The sequence below is a fragment of the Patiria miniata genome, unplaced genomic scaffold, assembly GCF_015706575.1.
Source record: "Patiria miniata isolate m_02_andy unplaced genomic scaffold, ASM1570657v1 HiC_scaffold_7, whole genome shotgun sequence".
Classification (NCBI taxonomy): Eukaryota; Metazoa; Echinodermata; class Asteroidea; order Valvatida; family Asterinidae; genus Patiria; species Patiria miniata.
Genome location: NW_024037074.1, coordinates 2,797,617 through 2,814,968, shown reverse-complemented (window position 1 = coordinate 2,814,968; position 17,352 = coordinate 2,797,617). Strand labels below are relative to the sequence as shown.

Below are 17,352 nucleotides of genomic sequence, written 5' to 3'. Positions count from 1 at the left end.
AATTCCATTCTGTCAAATTGTCTGTCAAACTCATTTTGTAACCAAAAATCTGTCAAAGTTAGTCAAAAATCGGCTAAAACGGTCACTATGACCATGAACCACCTGTTTGAAGAGTGACCTATTCATTAGTCTAGGCAGGCTGCGGAGAAATGTGTAGAAATAAAGACCAGCCGCCAGATATTAAGAAGTTGTGGCCGCCAGAAGTGGCGCCCGGCCCGGCCGACCGCCAATAAGTATTCCCATCACGCATTTCCAAAAATATATTTATCCCTTATCGACTGGCACTATTCGGCTTCCGTAACGATATCAGTTTCTTTAAGCACAGTCAATTGATGCAGTGCTGAAGTTGTTGGACTGGTTGTTTTATTTGCCAGTCTAATATATTGGCGATTTCACATTAGGGGATTTCCCGTCCGCCCACCAATTTTGGGTGCGGTGCGCGCGGCCGGTAAACGTGACAAGATTTAGTTCCACTGTAGCCTGCCGGCGCTGTACAGCGCGCATGCAGCAATGTCATATACCGAGTTCACAATGGGCTAGACAACAATAAGACTGTGACCTGTAGTCCCCCACCTGTACGAACTTTTTTGTTGAATAGGCTCCATCGATTTACAGCACAGCTCGCAAAATGATCGTGAGTATACCAATTACCATTGAAGCCCCAGTAGTTCGTCTTTGACATTTTGGTTGTTTTTTTTACCAAGCCAAGCTTTGTCGTCATTTTGGCCATTTTGGAAAAAATGTTGCAACCTGACGCCACTTAATTCAGCGGTTGTATTTCCCTAACAAAATTGGAAATGTTTCTCACTCCCACAGTCCCAGATTCATGTCTTATCATATTTTTTTGCAATGACTGACCTTTCTTTATTGAGATGATATATGAAGAAAAAAGTGGCATCAGTTGTAGCTGGAGTTACCCAGCCCTGAGTTTTATCATATGGGTTGTCTATAAAACTCAGGGCTGGGTAACTCCAGCTACATCAGTTGTAACATTTTTTCCGCAATTTTTTGGGGGGCTTGATTAGCTTGAAATAATCCAGCTCATTTAGGCTCACTAAGCCCTAACCCGGGCTCTAGTACTTTCTCAGGACTACCCTGCTAAATCCAACAGAGTCCGACCGGAGTTTCCTGTTCAATCCACTGTGCCTCATTTTCAGTTGTCTGATGAATTCAAGGGAGACCAACAATGCGGTATAATACGGTTCAGTTGCCTGCTGAGTCCAACATTTTGCACGAGGAATGTACACAAGGGGTTAACTGCTCAATCCAACAGGCTCCATCGGGTATGTGAAATAGTTGGATCCTGTTGGATTCAGCAGGGTTAGGGCCAGAGTCACCGACATGGGGAGAATCTCCTGTGATGTGTCGTGGCATTGTAAATAGCCACGTTCAAGGGTCTACCCCATGCCTACTAGTACTAGTACCCCTAGAACTATGGGGCTAGTACTAGACCCATAGTTCTAGGGGAACCCCATTCCATATGTCATGAATATCATTGAATAGGCCTATAGTACCTGGATATTTAAAGCTAGGGCTGATAATAAAATAAAACTGAAGGCCTAAAATGATACTATCATCAGACCGTTTAAAACTACACAATCCTATTTCTACGCACTAAGGCACAATAAAAAAAAAACCAGGTTTAGCGTCCAAACCACGCCCTTATTTACGACTTCACTGTGAATCTTCATTGATCTCTACACTTATGTTTACTACATAAATATGGAGGCCAGTGTGTGACATTAGTGTCAAATTTTCAAAATAACCAAATGAAATTCAGCTTCACAGGGTTTTGCAGTCAGGTCGATAATCATTTTTTTGTAACATGATCCTTTTTAGAGTAGCAACATGATAACTAGCGCATGGGACACAAATTTCACCTGTAGCAGTGACACCAACGGTTTATTTCTTTTAGAGCTCTCATAAGCTTATTGTTTAGATATGGTAAAGACATGTTGCTGTTTAAACAAATATCACAACACATATAAGGCCAAAACAAAAAAAATATTTGGTGTCTGGTCAGACCAAAGTTCCGGAATTGACGTGGCCACGCGGCTTTTTTTTTTTTTTTTTCAGCTTTTTTTTTTTTTTTCTTCAAGCTTGGATTGTACAGACAAGGTGGGGTACTATTTTTTGCTTTTTTGGTGTCCTCATGTACATTGGTGTCCTCCATAATTTGCCTTGGTGCTTTCGATCATTTGCCTTGGTGCAATTTCCCATTCCTTGGTGCTCTTTGGTTAAAAAAAAATTGAGGAGGTGCGGAAATAGAGGGCGCTGTTGGAGCTACCGCGGAACATTTTGGAAAAAAAAAAGATCGACGCGCATGATTAAAATCGATGCGCGCGCTGACCAGAGACCGACTTATTTTTTTTTTCGGCCTAAGTTAAAAAAAAACCTTCACACTATCCTTGTTCAACATTAGTTGAAAATCAAATATCAAGTTTTACGAAGTTCAACATATTACGATAATTAGCTCTCACTTGACATGAAATTATCTTATTTTAAGACAAACACTCACTTGTTCTCTGAAAGCAGTTTCACAGCCAAAACTGCAACTATGAAGAGCAATAAAGATTTTCAAACACCACAAAGCATGTTATTGTAAGTAAAGCCTAGCAACATTTCAACTGTGTCACTGTTACAGAGTGACAATCCTACTACAGACTAATATAGTTTAACTCACGTTTGTTGAGTTACAAAGGCAGAGTGGTTGGGCAGGCAATTTTCATTAAACACTGCCGAGTTAAGTTATGAATATGTTTATGTAAGAACAAAGGATCACAAAATTAAATCCTTTCCAGTACAATCAATTGCTGTACTTTGTTTAAAAAATGCATCTTTAATGGTGTGCACAATAATTTTCAGTAAACCTTCTATATGTACAAATACAAGTTTTTTTCTGGCTTGATGACGTCATTATTCAAAAACAGGAAGTGAATACTGATTTAGCTTGGGGTGGATAAATGTTCATTGTGAAGTTAAATAACATATGAAATATGAATACAGAATACAAATTTACATTGAGGGAGGATACAGGGCAATGCAACCCACACGACTCAAGTGCTGATTGCTTAGATTCAAATAATGAGATAAGTTTTAAGTAGGCAGGTTTCAAATTTATGTATCCATCAGTGGAAATTATGAAGGAAAAACATAAATGCAAAGAGAAAACACATCTTATTTTCTCCTCAAGAATTATCTCCAAAAGTGGTTAAGTTGTTTTAATAATGTTTTTATAATGTATTAAAATAATAAAAATAAATTATTATTAAAATGCCTTCCATTATAAAGGACTCACAGTCACACTGAGCACTGCATATAAAATTATAAACATATTGCACAATTTCTTAAGAAAGAAAATAAAACAGTTAATTTAGGGTCCAAAAATTTTTTAAAGGATTTTTTTCATCGCCGGAGCAAGTGCAGTTCAGTCACTCGTTACACAACACCATGTACATGTATAGTCAAAGCTAGATGGCAGTATATCCCAGCCATATTTGAGATATGAAGGGGGTACCGTTTTGCCCCGACGGTCTGTTTTACCCCCACTTTCCCCTATGTATGTCTGACACTGTGGTACTCCAGTAATTGATGTACTTTGCCATTCAGTAATTTTCAATGCAGTTTTTCTTTTTGCAATTGACAGGGTCGCCTGGTTTGCTGGCTTGCGATTGGTTTCTCCGGCCTCTATTTCCTACATCTATGGCGCTCAAGCTCCAAAAACAAGAAGCCGCCCAAGCAGACCAGAGCATTGACATCAAGAGACGAACATCAGTCACAGGTCCCACCTGTTTCGTCGTGGAGACCGCCTGCAACGTTGTGGAGACCGCCTGCAACAATAGACCAACATCAGTCACAGGTCCCACCTGTTTCGTCGTGGAGACCGCCTGCAACATTGTGGAGACCGCCTGTAACAATAGACCAACATCAGTCACAGAACCCACCTGTTTTGTCGTGGAGACCGCCTGCTACAACTGTAAGATATGATCATGGTGTTTTGTTGAAATCGTTTGCAACAACTTCTAATCAGGTTTGATTTGCTAACATATCCCAAATCTTTTCTTTCCTTGGGTGAGGGGGGCCGGGGGGGGGGGGGGGGGGGAGGGTTGTGCACATGATGTGATATTGCACGGTGCTCTTCCCCACCCCTTTTTTAGAGCACAATTTTTAAAACACCATTCAAATATTTTCATCTAAATGATACCTTTTCTCGCGGAACAATTTATATTTATATAAAAAGACATCTTTAAGACGTTGTTTTGTGGTCATGGTTGTTTTAGTACACATGGCTAGATATTGACCGTAAAAGACTCCATATAGACGTCTTGTTTTTTGTTATATTTTGGCAGGTGGGGATGTGTTTTCAGGTCGAGAGAAAGACGTCTTTTAGACGTTGTTTTTTGGTCAAGGTCGCAGTAGTATATTGTCAGACCCCCTTATTTCTGCGCACCCGTCTTTAAGTTATATTTTGCAAGGCGTGCATCCTAAAAATGACATACTTTCACTGGGATCATATCCTTTGATGTGCAAACTTTAACCAGCAGCCAAAAAAATGTGGAAATTGAAGGCTTTACCGGGAATTCTGGGCAAAAATGAAAAAAATCTGCTTTTTACAGCTAATTACCAACTGCAAAGGCAGGGTAAGCAGAAATCAAAAATATGACCGTACGGTGACCTTTCTTGGTCTCCCACTGTCGTCAGTATTATAGTTAAGATGTCATAGATAACTAGATAAGACTTGGCAGTTTCTACAGGGGTGTAAAACTTACGGTGCAACTAAAAAGACACATTTCTTATATTAGTTCGGAATTTTTTTTGTCATTACTTTTAAAATCTGACATCTTGAAAATTGTCTTTGTTGATTGGGACGATCAGAATAACAATATCATTGGGATCTACATTTAATAGGTAAATCTGTATAATATATTTATGTAAATATGTAAATATAGGCCTCAGTAGAAGTTGCCAATTTTTTATTAATGACTCAACCAAATATTATGATATTGAAAATAATTTTGAAATTACAAAAAAGTGTATTGGCATTGAAAACAGAAAGGAAAGGGAAAGAAAGCATGTTTGAAAAGCTCAAAGATATATATTTTCCTAAAGTCAAGTAGTCTAAGTTATTAAAATAAAATGTTTATATTGAGTTACATGGCTGGGACAGCACAGATTTTCCATGAAATGTCCACTGCGTTGAATTAGGTAGGAATTTTTTTCTACAACGCCAAAACTGCACGCTTTGGAATTCCCTGGCTGTCACCACAAATAAAGGGATTTCGCTTTGTTAATCGGTACGGTGGATGAGCGTAAGCCAGCAATATAGGCCTAGGTTTTGTTGAGGAAAAGAGTGCTCGCTTTGCTATTTTTAAGCTACGTGGTTGCAAAGCCTTATCTGCGCAGAAATAGGAGGATTGAGGATCTACGCGACAAAATAACGACCGTAAACAACGTCTGCTGCAGGATTTTGATGGAATTAGGACTGATCGAGCAGTCGCCAACACCAACATTTTTGTGCACGACACAATAGTTGGATTTTGGCAGATTCAGGATACTTTCTAGTAAAAGTGCTCAGGGGTTAGGGTTGAATGGCCCCTCCGATTTCTATGCAGATGTCACCCACTTAAATGTCATTAAAACCAAACATTTCATAATTACATTTTTATTATGCAACAAATAATACTTCGGTCATAGTCAGTGTTATCATTTTTCCAAGGTTTCACTGACATTTTCCATGTGATGCTGAACGATTACTGAATTATGTAGTTTATCCAAATTAAATGAACTGAAACTGGGATTCCAAAGATTTCATAGTTATGGGAAGTAATTCCCCAATTATGTGAAGTACTTACCTGCAATATAATTGGAATTATATAAGACAATGGAGGAGAGACTCACCCTGTATAATTGTACCTTGTATTGCAATCTAACCACCCTTTGAAGCTAATGGAATAGTCCTCATTAGGTATTCAAAGTTCGAAGAATAGCGCTCTATTCAAACTTGAAGAATAGCTTGCTATGTGCACGTGTACCCCTCGCTCGAGTGCTGGATCGTCTTTTTGAAGCTTGAGGAGCAATGATGACTGGCGGAGGCGACCTGTGACCTGATTTAGTTCTCGGGCGGGAGTCAAAGTGCCTGTAAAAATGCACACAAAACATAAAAAGGGAGGGAGACTGAGTCTCTCCTCCATTGTCTTATATAATTCCAATTATATTGCAGGTAAGTACTTTACATAATTGGGGAATTATATTACACCAATTCCGGAGAGACTCACCCTGTATACTTCAAAGCCGGTCATCAAGGTGCCGATGCCAGAACTGCTTGACCAAACTCCGTCTGAGATGATCTTCTATTGTAGAAGTTGGCAAAAGTAGTCATGGATGACCAGTCTGCCATTTTCAGGATGTCTTGAGTTGTTACCCCTGCACTTGCAGCTGCTGAGGTAGATGCACCCCTGGTTGAATGGGCCTTGAAACATGAAGTATCAACGCCAGCTTCTTTGAGTACATCTTTTAACCATCTGGAGACTGCGGATGACACTACCGGGTGGTAGGGTTTGGAGTGTGACAGCAGGAGCTGAGTCATGCTAGAGTTCCCATTTTTTATGAGAAGACCTGTTGAGGTATTCCTGCAAAGTGCGTACTGGGCAAAGGTTTCTGTTAGCTTGAAAGCGAGCAATTTCTATATCGTGGAAGGGTTTGTTAACTGACACATGTTTAGAAGGTTTTACCAACCAAAAATGAAAACTGCCATCTGAGGACCTTGACATATGATTGATATTGATAGCTGTGAGTGACGAACAGCGACTAGCTGTAACTAGTGCAATTAGCATAGTTAATTTAATGGTTAACTGTCTGATAGATAATCTACGATTGTCAGGTAAAGACTTGAAATAAGTCAACACAGTTGCCACATTCCATGTTGCATTGTATCATGGTTGTGGAGAAGGCAAATTAAGAACACCCTTGAAGAAACGTTTAACTTAATGATGTTGTCCAACTGGTGCTCCGTCTACAAAGACGTGGGCTGAGGAAATTGCCGATCTGTATACATTGATAGTTCTGTATAGCAACCCTGAATCTAACAAATCTTGAAGAAAGGATAAACATACCGCTATAGGTGCTCGAACAGGATCTGCTTGCCTCTGAAGACACCAGCTGGCCCATCGATTCCAAGCTGATTCATACTGCTTCTTGGACTTGTCCCTCCATGATGACATGACTGTGAAGGACACTGACTGAGAAATTCCCTCTGAGCGAAGGTTTTCCCTGACAGCTTCCACGTGGCTAACAACATTAGATCTGCCAATGGATGGACAAGTGTTCGGTTATGAGGCAATTGGAGAAGATCTCTTCCCCTAGGTAGAATGACGGGATTTTGAACGGCCATCTCCAGAAGCCTGGGGTACCAGATCTGCGTGCGCCAGATGGGGGCGATGAGCACAATCGTGGCCTGTTCCTCGCTGATCTTGCTCAAACACCTGGGCAGAAGCGCAAAGGGAGGAACGGCATAACCCTTTATCTCCCTCCAGTTCAGAAGTAGATCGTCTACTCTCCATGCCATGGGATCTGGTTGCCATGACACCAACATCTGGAGTTGAGTGTTGAGTCGAGTTGCAAACAGATCCACGTCTGGGGAGAAACCTAGTCTGTTCATAATCCTGCGAAATATCCGAACGTTTAGCTGCCATTCCAACCGATCGTTGAACACACGGGATAGGTTGTCCGCTGTGACATTCATCGAGCCTGGCAGGTGTTCTGCCGTCAAGATGAGACTTCTTTGGAGACACCATAACCAAATCTTGAGTGCAAGTTGAACAAGACTTACGGAGCGTGTTCCACCCTTGTGGTTTATGTAAGAAATCGCCGTAGAGTTGTCCATCTGTAGCCGAACATGCACATTTTGACGGTCCTTTAGTAGTGTTCTGAGTGCATAAAAGGCTGCCAACAGTTCGAGATAATTGATGTGATTTATCTTTTCCTGCGGTGTCCAGCGACCCCCGACTCGTTGATTTCCCAGGCAGGCTCCCCAACCGCTCAATGACGCGTCTGTTTGGATAGTTAGATCTGGAGTCTGCAGAACGATCCCCCGACCGTTCCATGCCTGTAGGTATTGAGTCCATGTCCGGAGCTCGTCCCTTGCCTCTTTTCACAAGGTGACATCTATCTCATAGTTGTAGTGTTCCCGTAGGGACGCTATCTTTTCCAACTGAAGGTGCCGGTAGAATAACGGGGCTGGGAATACTGCTTGTATGGTCGCTGACATCTTCCCGATCAAACTGGCAAGATCGCGGACTGAAGTTGTGTGTGCTGACAAAACCTCTCTGCAGTGGCTGATGATGTTGTTTTAATATCTTCCCCTGATTTAGGGAAAGAGTCATGTTCTTGGAATTTATAACAAATCCCAGGTACTCGACTAGCTGTGTTGGAATCAGATTGGATTTCTCCTTGTTCACGATAAATCCCAAGTCCTGGAGCAAGTTGACGGCAAGATTGGTACTGTTCAAACAATCCCGGGCTGAAGTTCCCATGATAAAGATGTCGTCCAGATAAAAGACGCAACGAATCCCTTTTTCCCGGAGTGACGATGCAACTGGTTTCAGGATTTTGGTAAATGTTCTTGGTGCACTGCACAGGCCAAAGGGCATGCATGAAAACTGGTAAATGACGTCTTTCCAACAGAAGCGGAGGAACATTCTGTGAGACTGATGAATCGACACTGTAAAATAGGCATCCTTGAGATCGATGGTCGTTAACCAGTTGTCCGAAGTTAACAGATGTTTGACTGCTGTAATGTTCTCCATTTTGAAGTGTTGGTATGGAATATGAACCGATTTAACGGTCTGAGGTTAATGACGGGATGGAGATCTCCGTTTTTCTTGGGTACCATGAAAAGTGAAGACAGAAACTGACCTTTAAGTGGCTGTGCAACAGTTATCGCTCCTTTTTCCAGCATCTTCTGCACCTCTACATCAAAAATACTCGCGTGATGACGAGATTGGGCTCGTGTACTGGGGACCTTACTCTGAAAAGGCTGCGACAAAAAATCCAAGCGGTATAGCCTGAAATGGAATCAATGATCCATGGGTCATGTGTAACAAGTAACCAATGGTGCTGGAAGTGTTGAAGACGACCTGCAAGAAGTAGATTTGCAGAAGATGCTGGGGAACTGGCTGGGGAACTGACTGGAAAATTATACACAGTTAGTTTTTTGAGGATGCATTGTCTGAAGCATTAAGCTGCCTACCCGCTCTTCCTCGGTTTGAAGACGACTTGTAAGATTGTCGACCAGCAAACCCCTTGTATGTCGGCTTGTAGGGTGTCGAAAATCGGCGGTTTCTTGACGCTCTATACACAGCTTGGTAAGGCGAGAAGCGCTTCTCTTTGTAGGAATTTGTAGAATGGCTCTTACCACTAGTAACTTTCGCGGCTAGCTTATTGGCTTTCTCCGTCTCCTCGATATCTTTCATCAGCGAAGAACCGAAGAGTTCCCCCATGAAAGGTTGGTTTCGCTTAAGGGCGTCGAATTTCTTATCAACGATGTCATCAAAGGCACGTTGGCGGGTTGTTGCGAGGCCTTGGTTGGCAGAACCTAACAGAATTAGGCCTGAAAAAATTACGTCCATAACCATATCCTTGTTCATTTCACTGGGACCTTCGGGATCGGCAGCTGCCTCCAATAAGTGAAGAAGTGGCAAAGCTGCCTTCAGGGCGTAGCCTTGAGCAGTTTTTAGTCTGTCATCTTGAGCAACAATGGACGGATTTACCTGTTTGAATACTTTCTTGATACCAGCAGGCAACTCCGGAGCAGAGAAATATTTATCCTGCTCTTTGGGAACCGCAAAGGATGACAACTCTTCTTTGTGGTCTTCCGGTGAAAGTTTATGAGTTCTAAGCTCTTCCCACCATTTCATCACCTCATCCGAAATGGGATTTCCTTTGTCCTTTTTGTGGGGGTTACGGAGGATCCCCTTCGAAGTAGGAAGGGAACTCATTGAAGTTCCTGCATTAGAAATTTCCGAGCTCTCCTCGTCGCTGATGTCACTGACGACCGTAATAACGGCGTCGGTGTGAGACCGCACGCTACCAGCAGATGATGACTGTGCTCGTGAACCAGTAGATGCAGTTGTCGGGACAGTGCCTGACGATTGCAGATATGCCGATGGAGGCATCTGTGAAAACCACTGGGTAGGAATACCCCAGGAGTTGTAGTAGCATGGCGGCATAGGTGCCGAGTTTGCAGTCGTGGGAAACCGAGGATTACCCCAGGGACTGTAAAATGTCTGCGGCTGTGACCAGGCTGAAACATACCCAGCCGTGTTTCCTGTAGGCCCGAACGACGGGCCATGGGTGGTGCCGGTACCGTATGGCGGTGCCGATGGAGTAGGCTCTGCTCTAGTTGGAGTAGGATCGGCAGCTCGTTGAGATGATACTGGTTTCGGCATGTCGCTAGACGGAGTCAACTTCGGAGCTGGACCGGAGCCTGCATTGTGTTTTGGGTATAATAACCCTCCACCCGAACTGCCATCAGCCCATAACGGTGATGAGGCATGGCGGTCAGTCGTGGGTTTCGGGCATGAGGACCCTTCACCCGGACCGCTATAGGTCCTTCGTCGTCTCCTATTTCTCCGGTAGCCATGGCTAGGAAGTCCACAGATGCTGGAGGCTCATCTGGGGGCCTCGAGACGGTGGCTGGAGCCGTGGAAAATCGAGGGCGACGGGTTGACATTTCCTTCGAATCACGGTAAAAATCCAACGAAAAGCACTATCGAAGCCATCTTCATCGTCTTAAAACAGAGAACCCTTTGGAAAAATGTTTAAAATATACAATCATAAACATTGTCGTCCCTGCTTGAGTTATATTTGTGGCGACTGTTTCGAATCAATGTCATCTGGGACAAAAATTTGACATTTCCATCAATTTTTTGTCGGATGTGGCTGTGCATTTTTAAATAATATACATGTAGTATTCGATAATTGCAACTTAACCGTGATCGAATATTTGATTTCAGAATGCACTGATCAAGTTGAACCGGCCGTCGATCAGGATTTTTGTGAACCTATGCTTGTCGAAAAATTTAGGAAGAGCTTTTTACAACAATATAAAGAACAGCAAACAGAATGGCTGATATTTGACCAAAGTTAAAGAAGAAACTTTGAGCTTGATCACATTCATTGTGGGAAGTTCTCAAATCATGTGCAAAAGTGGCGTTCAAGGAAAGTTCGGTATTTAACAAACAATAAAACCACGCAACATTTACGATTAAAATAACATCATGGAAATTTTTCATCATCTCTTGGACTGCTCACATTTTTTCAAATATTGGAATCAAAAAAATGCTGTTTGGTATTAGGTTGAATATTGAATATTGGGTATATTTGACACAGCAATATTGCCATACTCATTCCTACCCACATATAATCACAAGCCAATTAAAGAGGTTGTGGAATGCTCGAAGACATTTCCGTCATTTTTCGGGTATATGTAGCCTAAGGTGTGATGAAATGAAAACGACTATTGTTTCTGTCATAAAATGAGTACAAAAGGTACTTTTGAGAGCTGTTTTTCAAGTCCTGTCATGCCTGTTTCGACCCAAACGTGCAATTTGTGTAAAAGTCGTCGTTGCGGGCAGCAAACAAAACACAGTAAATTGTGACGTAATAAACAGGACTCCCGATGCAGAGTAGCATAAACGAGTCCTGTTTATTACGTCACGATTTACCGTGTTTTGTTTGCTGCCCGCAACGACGACTTTTACACAAATTGCACGTTCGGGTCGAAACAGGACCTGAAAAATAGCTCTCAAAAGTACCCTTTGTACTCATTTCATGACAGAAACAATAGTGGTTTTTATTTCATCACACCTTAGGCTACATATACCCGAAAAATGACAGAAATGTCTTCGAGCATTCCACAACCTCTTTAATTTCTTACTATCAGAATTTTGAGCAAAAGAAATAAAAAAGTTTTAAATTAGTGGAAGTTTTAATTTATAAGAGAACGAAAAGACACTTTTGTATGTTTAGGGACTTAAAGGGAATATAGTACCGGTACATTTGCAAACATAAAAAAAAAACTATTAAATTCTTATAAAATACCTTACTGGACTGTTAGCGACAGTCTTCAGCATCCTGTAAAATCATGGCACCTGGTGTGCTGTCATTTTCAAGAAAAGTGGTTTTTTCGTATCAATTCCCAACGCTGGTAAGCCAACCCTAGTTTAAGACTATACCCGCACTTTTCTTGCTTTGTGTACTTCCGTTACAGATATGCATCTTCAATCTTCGTGGCATGTGCGCTTTTGGCAACAATTGCCGTGAACTGCACAGCGAGCAGCACTACCAGTGGCAGTACAGCGCTGATAATGGACAAACATGGACCAATTTTGGCGATAACGTTGCCATTGAAGAAACATACTGCAACATCAGAATGGAAGGCATAAATATCCAGGAATTGGGTGTTATAAGGCATGAAAAATTCAAGTCTTGAAATTTAGAATTAAAAGGATGGAGCCATTGAAATTACGGCCTGTGCAATTAAGCCATACATCGATGATTTGTAATATGTGGCTTGCATACATGTACCAAATTCAGAAAAAAATGCACCAAAAACAGCAGATGCCACAAAACAGGGCAACACTTCTTTTCAAACAAAGGCACTTTTCAGAAAAAGAGGGAACTTTAAAAAAGGACACTCGATCTTTACAAATTATTGGGGGAAAAGGCAGTTAAAAAAAAAAGGGCATTTGAATGGAAAAAGGTAGTCTTTACAAAATATTGGGGGGGGGGGGGAGGTTGAACATTTGAACGTCAAGTGTGTACGGTGAACAATAAAAAGTTTCGGTTTCCGTTCATATTCCTTAATGGTTTAATATGTGTGGCACCGCTGCGTCGGCAGAAAAATGTCAAGACTTGCTATTTACACTTTTCAATCCGCAACCTTTTTCGAGCTGAAATTGCACCTGCTTAGTAGGAAGTTCTTCTGCGAATTGTCATTTCCCAGATATAAAGAGGAACTGGACCCTCATCAAGACATTTCTGTTTTGCACTGACGTATTTCCTTGCAAATGGCACGAGACATTGACATCTAGCTGTCTGCTAAAATCAATAAACAGGTATCTCGAAGGGCTCGTGCCATTTTGCATATAGACGAGTCAGAGTACAGTGCGCTACCGTTTGGATATAAAAGAGAAAATTTTCACTCGTTTTGCGGGGCTCAAGTTCCTCTTTAGGCCCCCAAAAATAATAGTTCTGCTTCCGGTTTCCCTACCTACCTTATTCTGCCAGCCCCTACCCTAATTTTTAATTGGAAAAATGAGAAGAAAAAAAATCGATCTACCTTTTACCCTTGACAACATGCAGACGCCTCCATATGTTTACACACAAAAAATGGAAAACAAAGTTATTTCCCTACTTACCTACCCTATTTTCAAACGACATGTAATCAGAAGCAGAACTATTTTTTTTGGGGGGGGGGCCTTATTTCTGGGAAATGACAGGTCCCAGTGCGAATGACAATTTGCAGATAATGTTATAATGCAAGGACCTCCTACTAAATGGGTGCAATTGTAGCTTAAAAAATGCAGTGGATTTAAAAAAAAAGTCTTGACATGACGGGGTTGCTATACGCGTATTAAACCATGGAGGAATATGAATGAATACTTGTTTTGGGCTTTATGTTTACAAGATCCTTTTGTTTAAAAGATGTCTTGGGGAATTTGAGCTATCCATCCGTTTATAAGAGTGTCAATCTGCTGTTCCAAGAGTCACTCGTTCATCGCACACACTATTTATGCTGCCATGTTTGTCAGGAGTATATGCCTTGTTTTGATTTTCAAAATTGCATACCCTGATAAAGGTCTATTGTTTATATTAATTTTTTTTCTAAAGGACTCTCTTTTTTGAGACGATGAAGTGGTCTCAAATGGATGTCCGCCGTTTAGAAATTCAATTGACGAACACATCCGATTTGAACTCCTGGCAGAGTGTCCTGGCAACCAAGTGGCAGTGGTACTTCCTTGACAACGGAAACATCTGGATGAAGTACACCAATAGGATTAACACTGTAAGATCTTAGTATTTAACTTGTAGTTCATATGGCCAGCATGTGTCTCTGGTTTCTTTGGCATGAGAACATTTCTATTACTCCCCAGGATGGGGGTCCAGCTATTAGATATGTCCAGCTAATTTCGGTACCCATGCATACTCCTGATGGGTGGAGACAATTAAGCAAGTGGGTGTGAAATAACTTGCCCAAGGACACAACTTCTGTGCAGTGGCAGGATTCGAATGCCTGACCCTCTGATACCTCCAGGCAAACTCTTAGCAAACTTATTTGCTGTAATTTTGTCTGGTAATTTTTCCTTTGGCTTTGAAGTTATTTTGTATGTGCCTAGTTCAACTTTGTGAGCTCTATGAAATTGGCGTCCAAAATATGAAGATTTCAGCGTAAAAGTGGGATATAAATTTAAGGGGACACACTGCATTTGTTATCTGGCAAAACGACACACTGCGGTTCAGCTTACGGCACTGGTCAGAGCTGTTGGGCAATGCGTCGAACCCACTCAGCTTAAGGGGAGTCGGGATAGTAGCCATCATGCACTCTTCAGATCTATACAACACTGTGATTGTTTTGACACTAAGACAGACTAATATAAACTGACCACCAATGACAAAAATAAACCTTTTACAAAAGTACCCCTGAGTCCCTTTTAAAACAATTATTGGCTAAGGTTTGTACTAAAAAAAACCCATATTCCTTACCCCGATCTTCTATCAAGAATTATACAAAAATGTATAAACCTGGGAATGGGAAAGGGACACCTAAACTTTTAACTAAAATGATTTTCTTTTTCTAAGAGGAGCTAATTTAAAACACTAACATTTTCTTGTTAATGTTCAGCATATTTTTTATGTGTGATTAATTTATTGTTCAGCACTGTGAAACCATCTTTGAGTAAAAGTGCTGTATAAATGACTTTATCGTTTTGTATTGTATTGTATTTTAAGACTATTAAAACTTGGCCTTGCCACACTTTCAAAATGCCTCGGAAAACTTTATCACTCTAAATTTTTGACAAACTTTCGAAATACATTTATCGTTATTTATGTATTAATATAATTGTGCCAAAAATCATAGGGGATAATTTTGTTCTATCCCTGTGGATTTCAGTTTTCCATCTTGTTGCAGACAATGTACCTATTAATATTGTTTTGTTGCCTTTAATTATAGAAAGTTGAAGAGGCATACCAAATGTTTTTGTCGACGGGACAAGATCCCACATTTGAGTTTTGGATAGTTGGGTCCCACCGCTACATGTTGTATTTTCAGCGCATGGTGCAGAGGAACAAGAATGTTGGTACAGTGCGCAAGGTGCGCAGACGACCCAAGTTTGTCACCGAAGACATGGGTGAAAGGTGCGTCAAGAAAGGAAGCTGCGCTGAAGGCTTAGCTTTCAGGATCTTGAAGAAATTGTTCGTGGTGTCGAAAAAAAGTTGCAGAGAACTCAAAAGTTTGTGCAGTGTAGCTCCTAGATACTTGCCACCGTTTTATGACTTAACAATAACATAGAAATCTTGCAAGTTTGAGTAGTTCAGGTCATCCTTCGTCAAATGTTCAATGACAGGTATCGTTAATATGGGTCTCGCGTTGCATTGGCATTGCCATGAAAGAAATATAGTCCAGCAATTTTTAGCTTCACAATAATTTTTCTTTCTTTCCCCCCCCCCAAAAAAAATGTTATCAACCCAGTTGTCTGAAGTTGCCCAAATATTGGGAATCCAACCTGGCATCCGCAGACCCCCTCAGCAACTTTGTGCGGCGCAAGCTTGACCCCAGACTTCATGAAGAAGAGTGCAGGATGGTCATTGGGCACTTTGCCAAAGAGATTGACGCAAACTCATTCCTGGCAATTAAGCGGGTGCAGAACATCGAGCTGTGGCGCGAGTTTTCAAAGTAAGTCTCTCCCTGAGTTGAAATCAGTCAACTTTCTTTGTCTGCAACTTCTTTGTTGTCCTCAGGTTTTGCCCTTGGCCGACGTATTGTATGATTACTATATATACTCAGTGTTTTTGGAGGGCTCGTGAGAAATTTTTTTTTGACTAGGATGGGATTTGCACCCACGACCTCCTGCTTACTAGTTGCAGACATCTCACCACTCGATCTTGGCGGGTCAACTGGCTGTTTGAAATCTGATACAGCAGCGGGTACCCAACAAATTATTATTTTTTTTTTGGCTTTTACATGTAATAGAAGGCGGGATCTTATGCAAGATGGACAAGAAGATTCCAGCAAAGCGCCAGTGGAACTGATGTTGTTCCACGGCACAGAGAAACAAAATATCGAGGCTATCTGTCAGGAGAACTTCGACCCCAGCTTGCACGGCACCAATGTGGGCGCCAAATACGGCCAAGGTAGCTACTTCAGCAAGAGCGCCAAGTACTCGGACGCCTACGCCAGCCCTGATTACAAAGGCCGCGGCCACATGTTCCTGGTTCGAGTCCTGGTGGGTTCTTACACCCGCGGGGACCCCAAGTACTGCTGGCCCCCACTGAAGGAACCGAATGGTCTGTTTTTCGATTCCTGCGTTGACGATCCCTCCAACCCCAAGATCTTTGTCATTTTCGATCAAAATCAGGTGTACCCCGAGTATCTGATCACCTACGAAAAATGAGTGCATCACAAAGGTCAGGTCATTTGCTCGCATGGTGGACAGTTGGGCAAAGCATATATGCACTACACATAAATGGGACAGTATACAAATATTGAGTGGCTCATCAGCGTGGAATGGGAGGAATATCATCGCAAGGTAAAATCTGGACTTTTCCATTTTACACACATCGTTGCCGATGTTTTCTTAGATTGGTCTCGGGCCTCTGACAAGGTTGACCACCAATTTGGCATTTGTGGCAAAACTTTACTGTGGATGTATAGTTATCTAACAACCGGCAGGTCCAAGCTTTCATAGGTGTCTCGGATTTTTATGACATAATAAATATAGCTATATTTTTATCACAATTTTAAGGTTTTTCTCCCAATTTTAATTTCTCTAGCTATATGTACTGTTTATAGTGTAACTTGCAACGATATTATATTTTTGATATAACTTATTTGTATTTTTATAGTTGGTGTTATTACATGGAGTTCACTACCCGAACAAGTCGGGAATGAATTTCTAATTTTAACTGTTTTAAAACAAGGTGGAGGTTTTGTGGATGTTAACAGTACTGTAAATGTTTACTTCAGATACGTCAATGGATTTTTACTGTATTCAGTGAGAGCATTCTAGCTTCTAAAATATTTTTATATTCATTTGTATTTGTTTATTTTTTAACCGTATTAAATTTTTACTA

At 41.4% G+C, this 17,352-nt stretch overlaps 1 protein-coding gene across 2 annotated transcripts; it reads left to right on the top strand.

The window, feature by feature from the left end:
- Positions 1-351: 351 nt before the first annotated feature.
- Positions 352-16,888, top strand: LOC119745867 (protein mono-ADP-ribosyltransferase PARP11-like). 2 transcript variants are annotated; one of them, XM_038222517.1, is made up of 7 exons: positions 352-634; positions 3,647-4,030; positions 12,269-12,468; positions 13,891-14,065; positions 15,233-15,417; positions 15,752-15,955; positions 16,253-16,888. In XM_038222517.1, the coding sequence occupies exons 1-7, from the start codon at positions 629-631 to the stop codon at positions 16,671-16,673; spliced, it is 1,575 nt and encodes a 524-aa protein (XP_038078445.1). In that variant the 5' UTR covers positions 352-628; the 3' UTR covers positions 16,674-16,888. The 2 variants fall into 2 exon arrangements, with proteins under 2 accessions (XP_038078445.1, XP_038078446.1); XM_038222518.1 differs by having other exon boundaries at positions 357-634; positions 3,647-3,976.
- Positions 16,889-17,352: the final 464 nt, after the last annotated feature.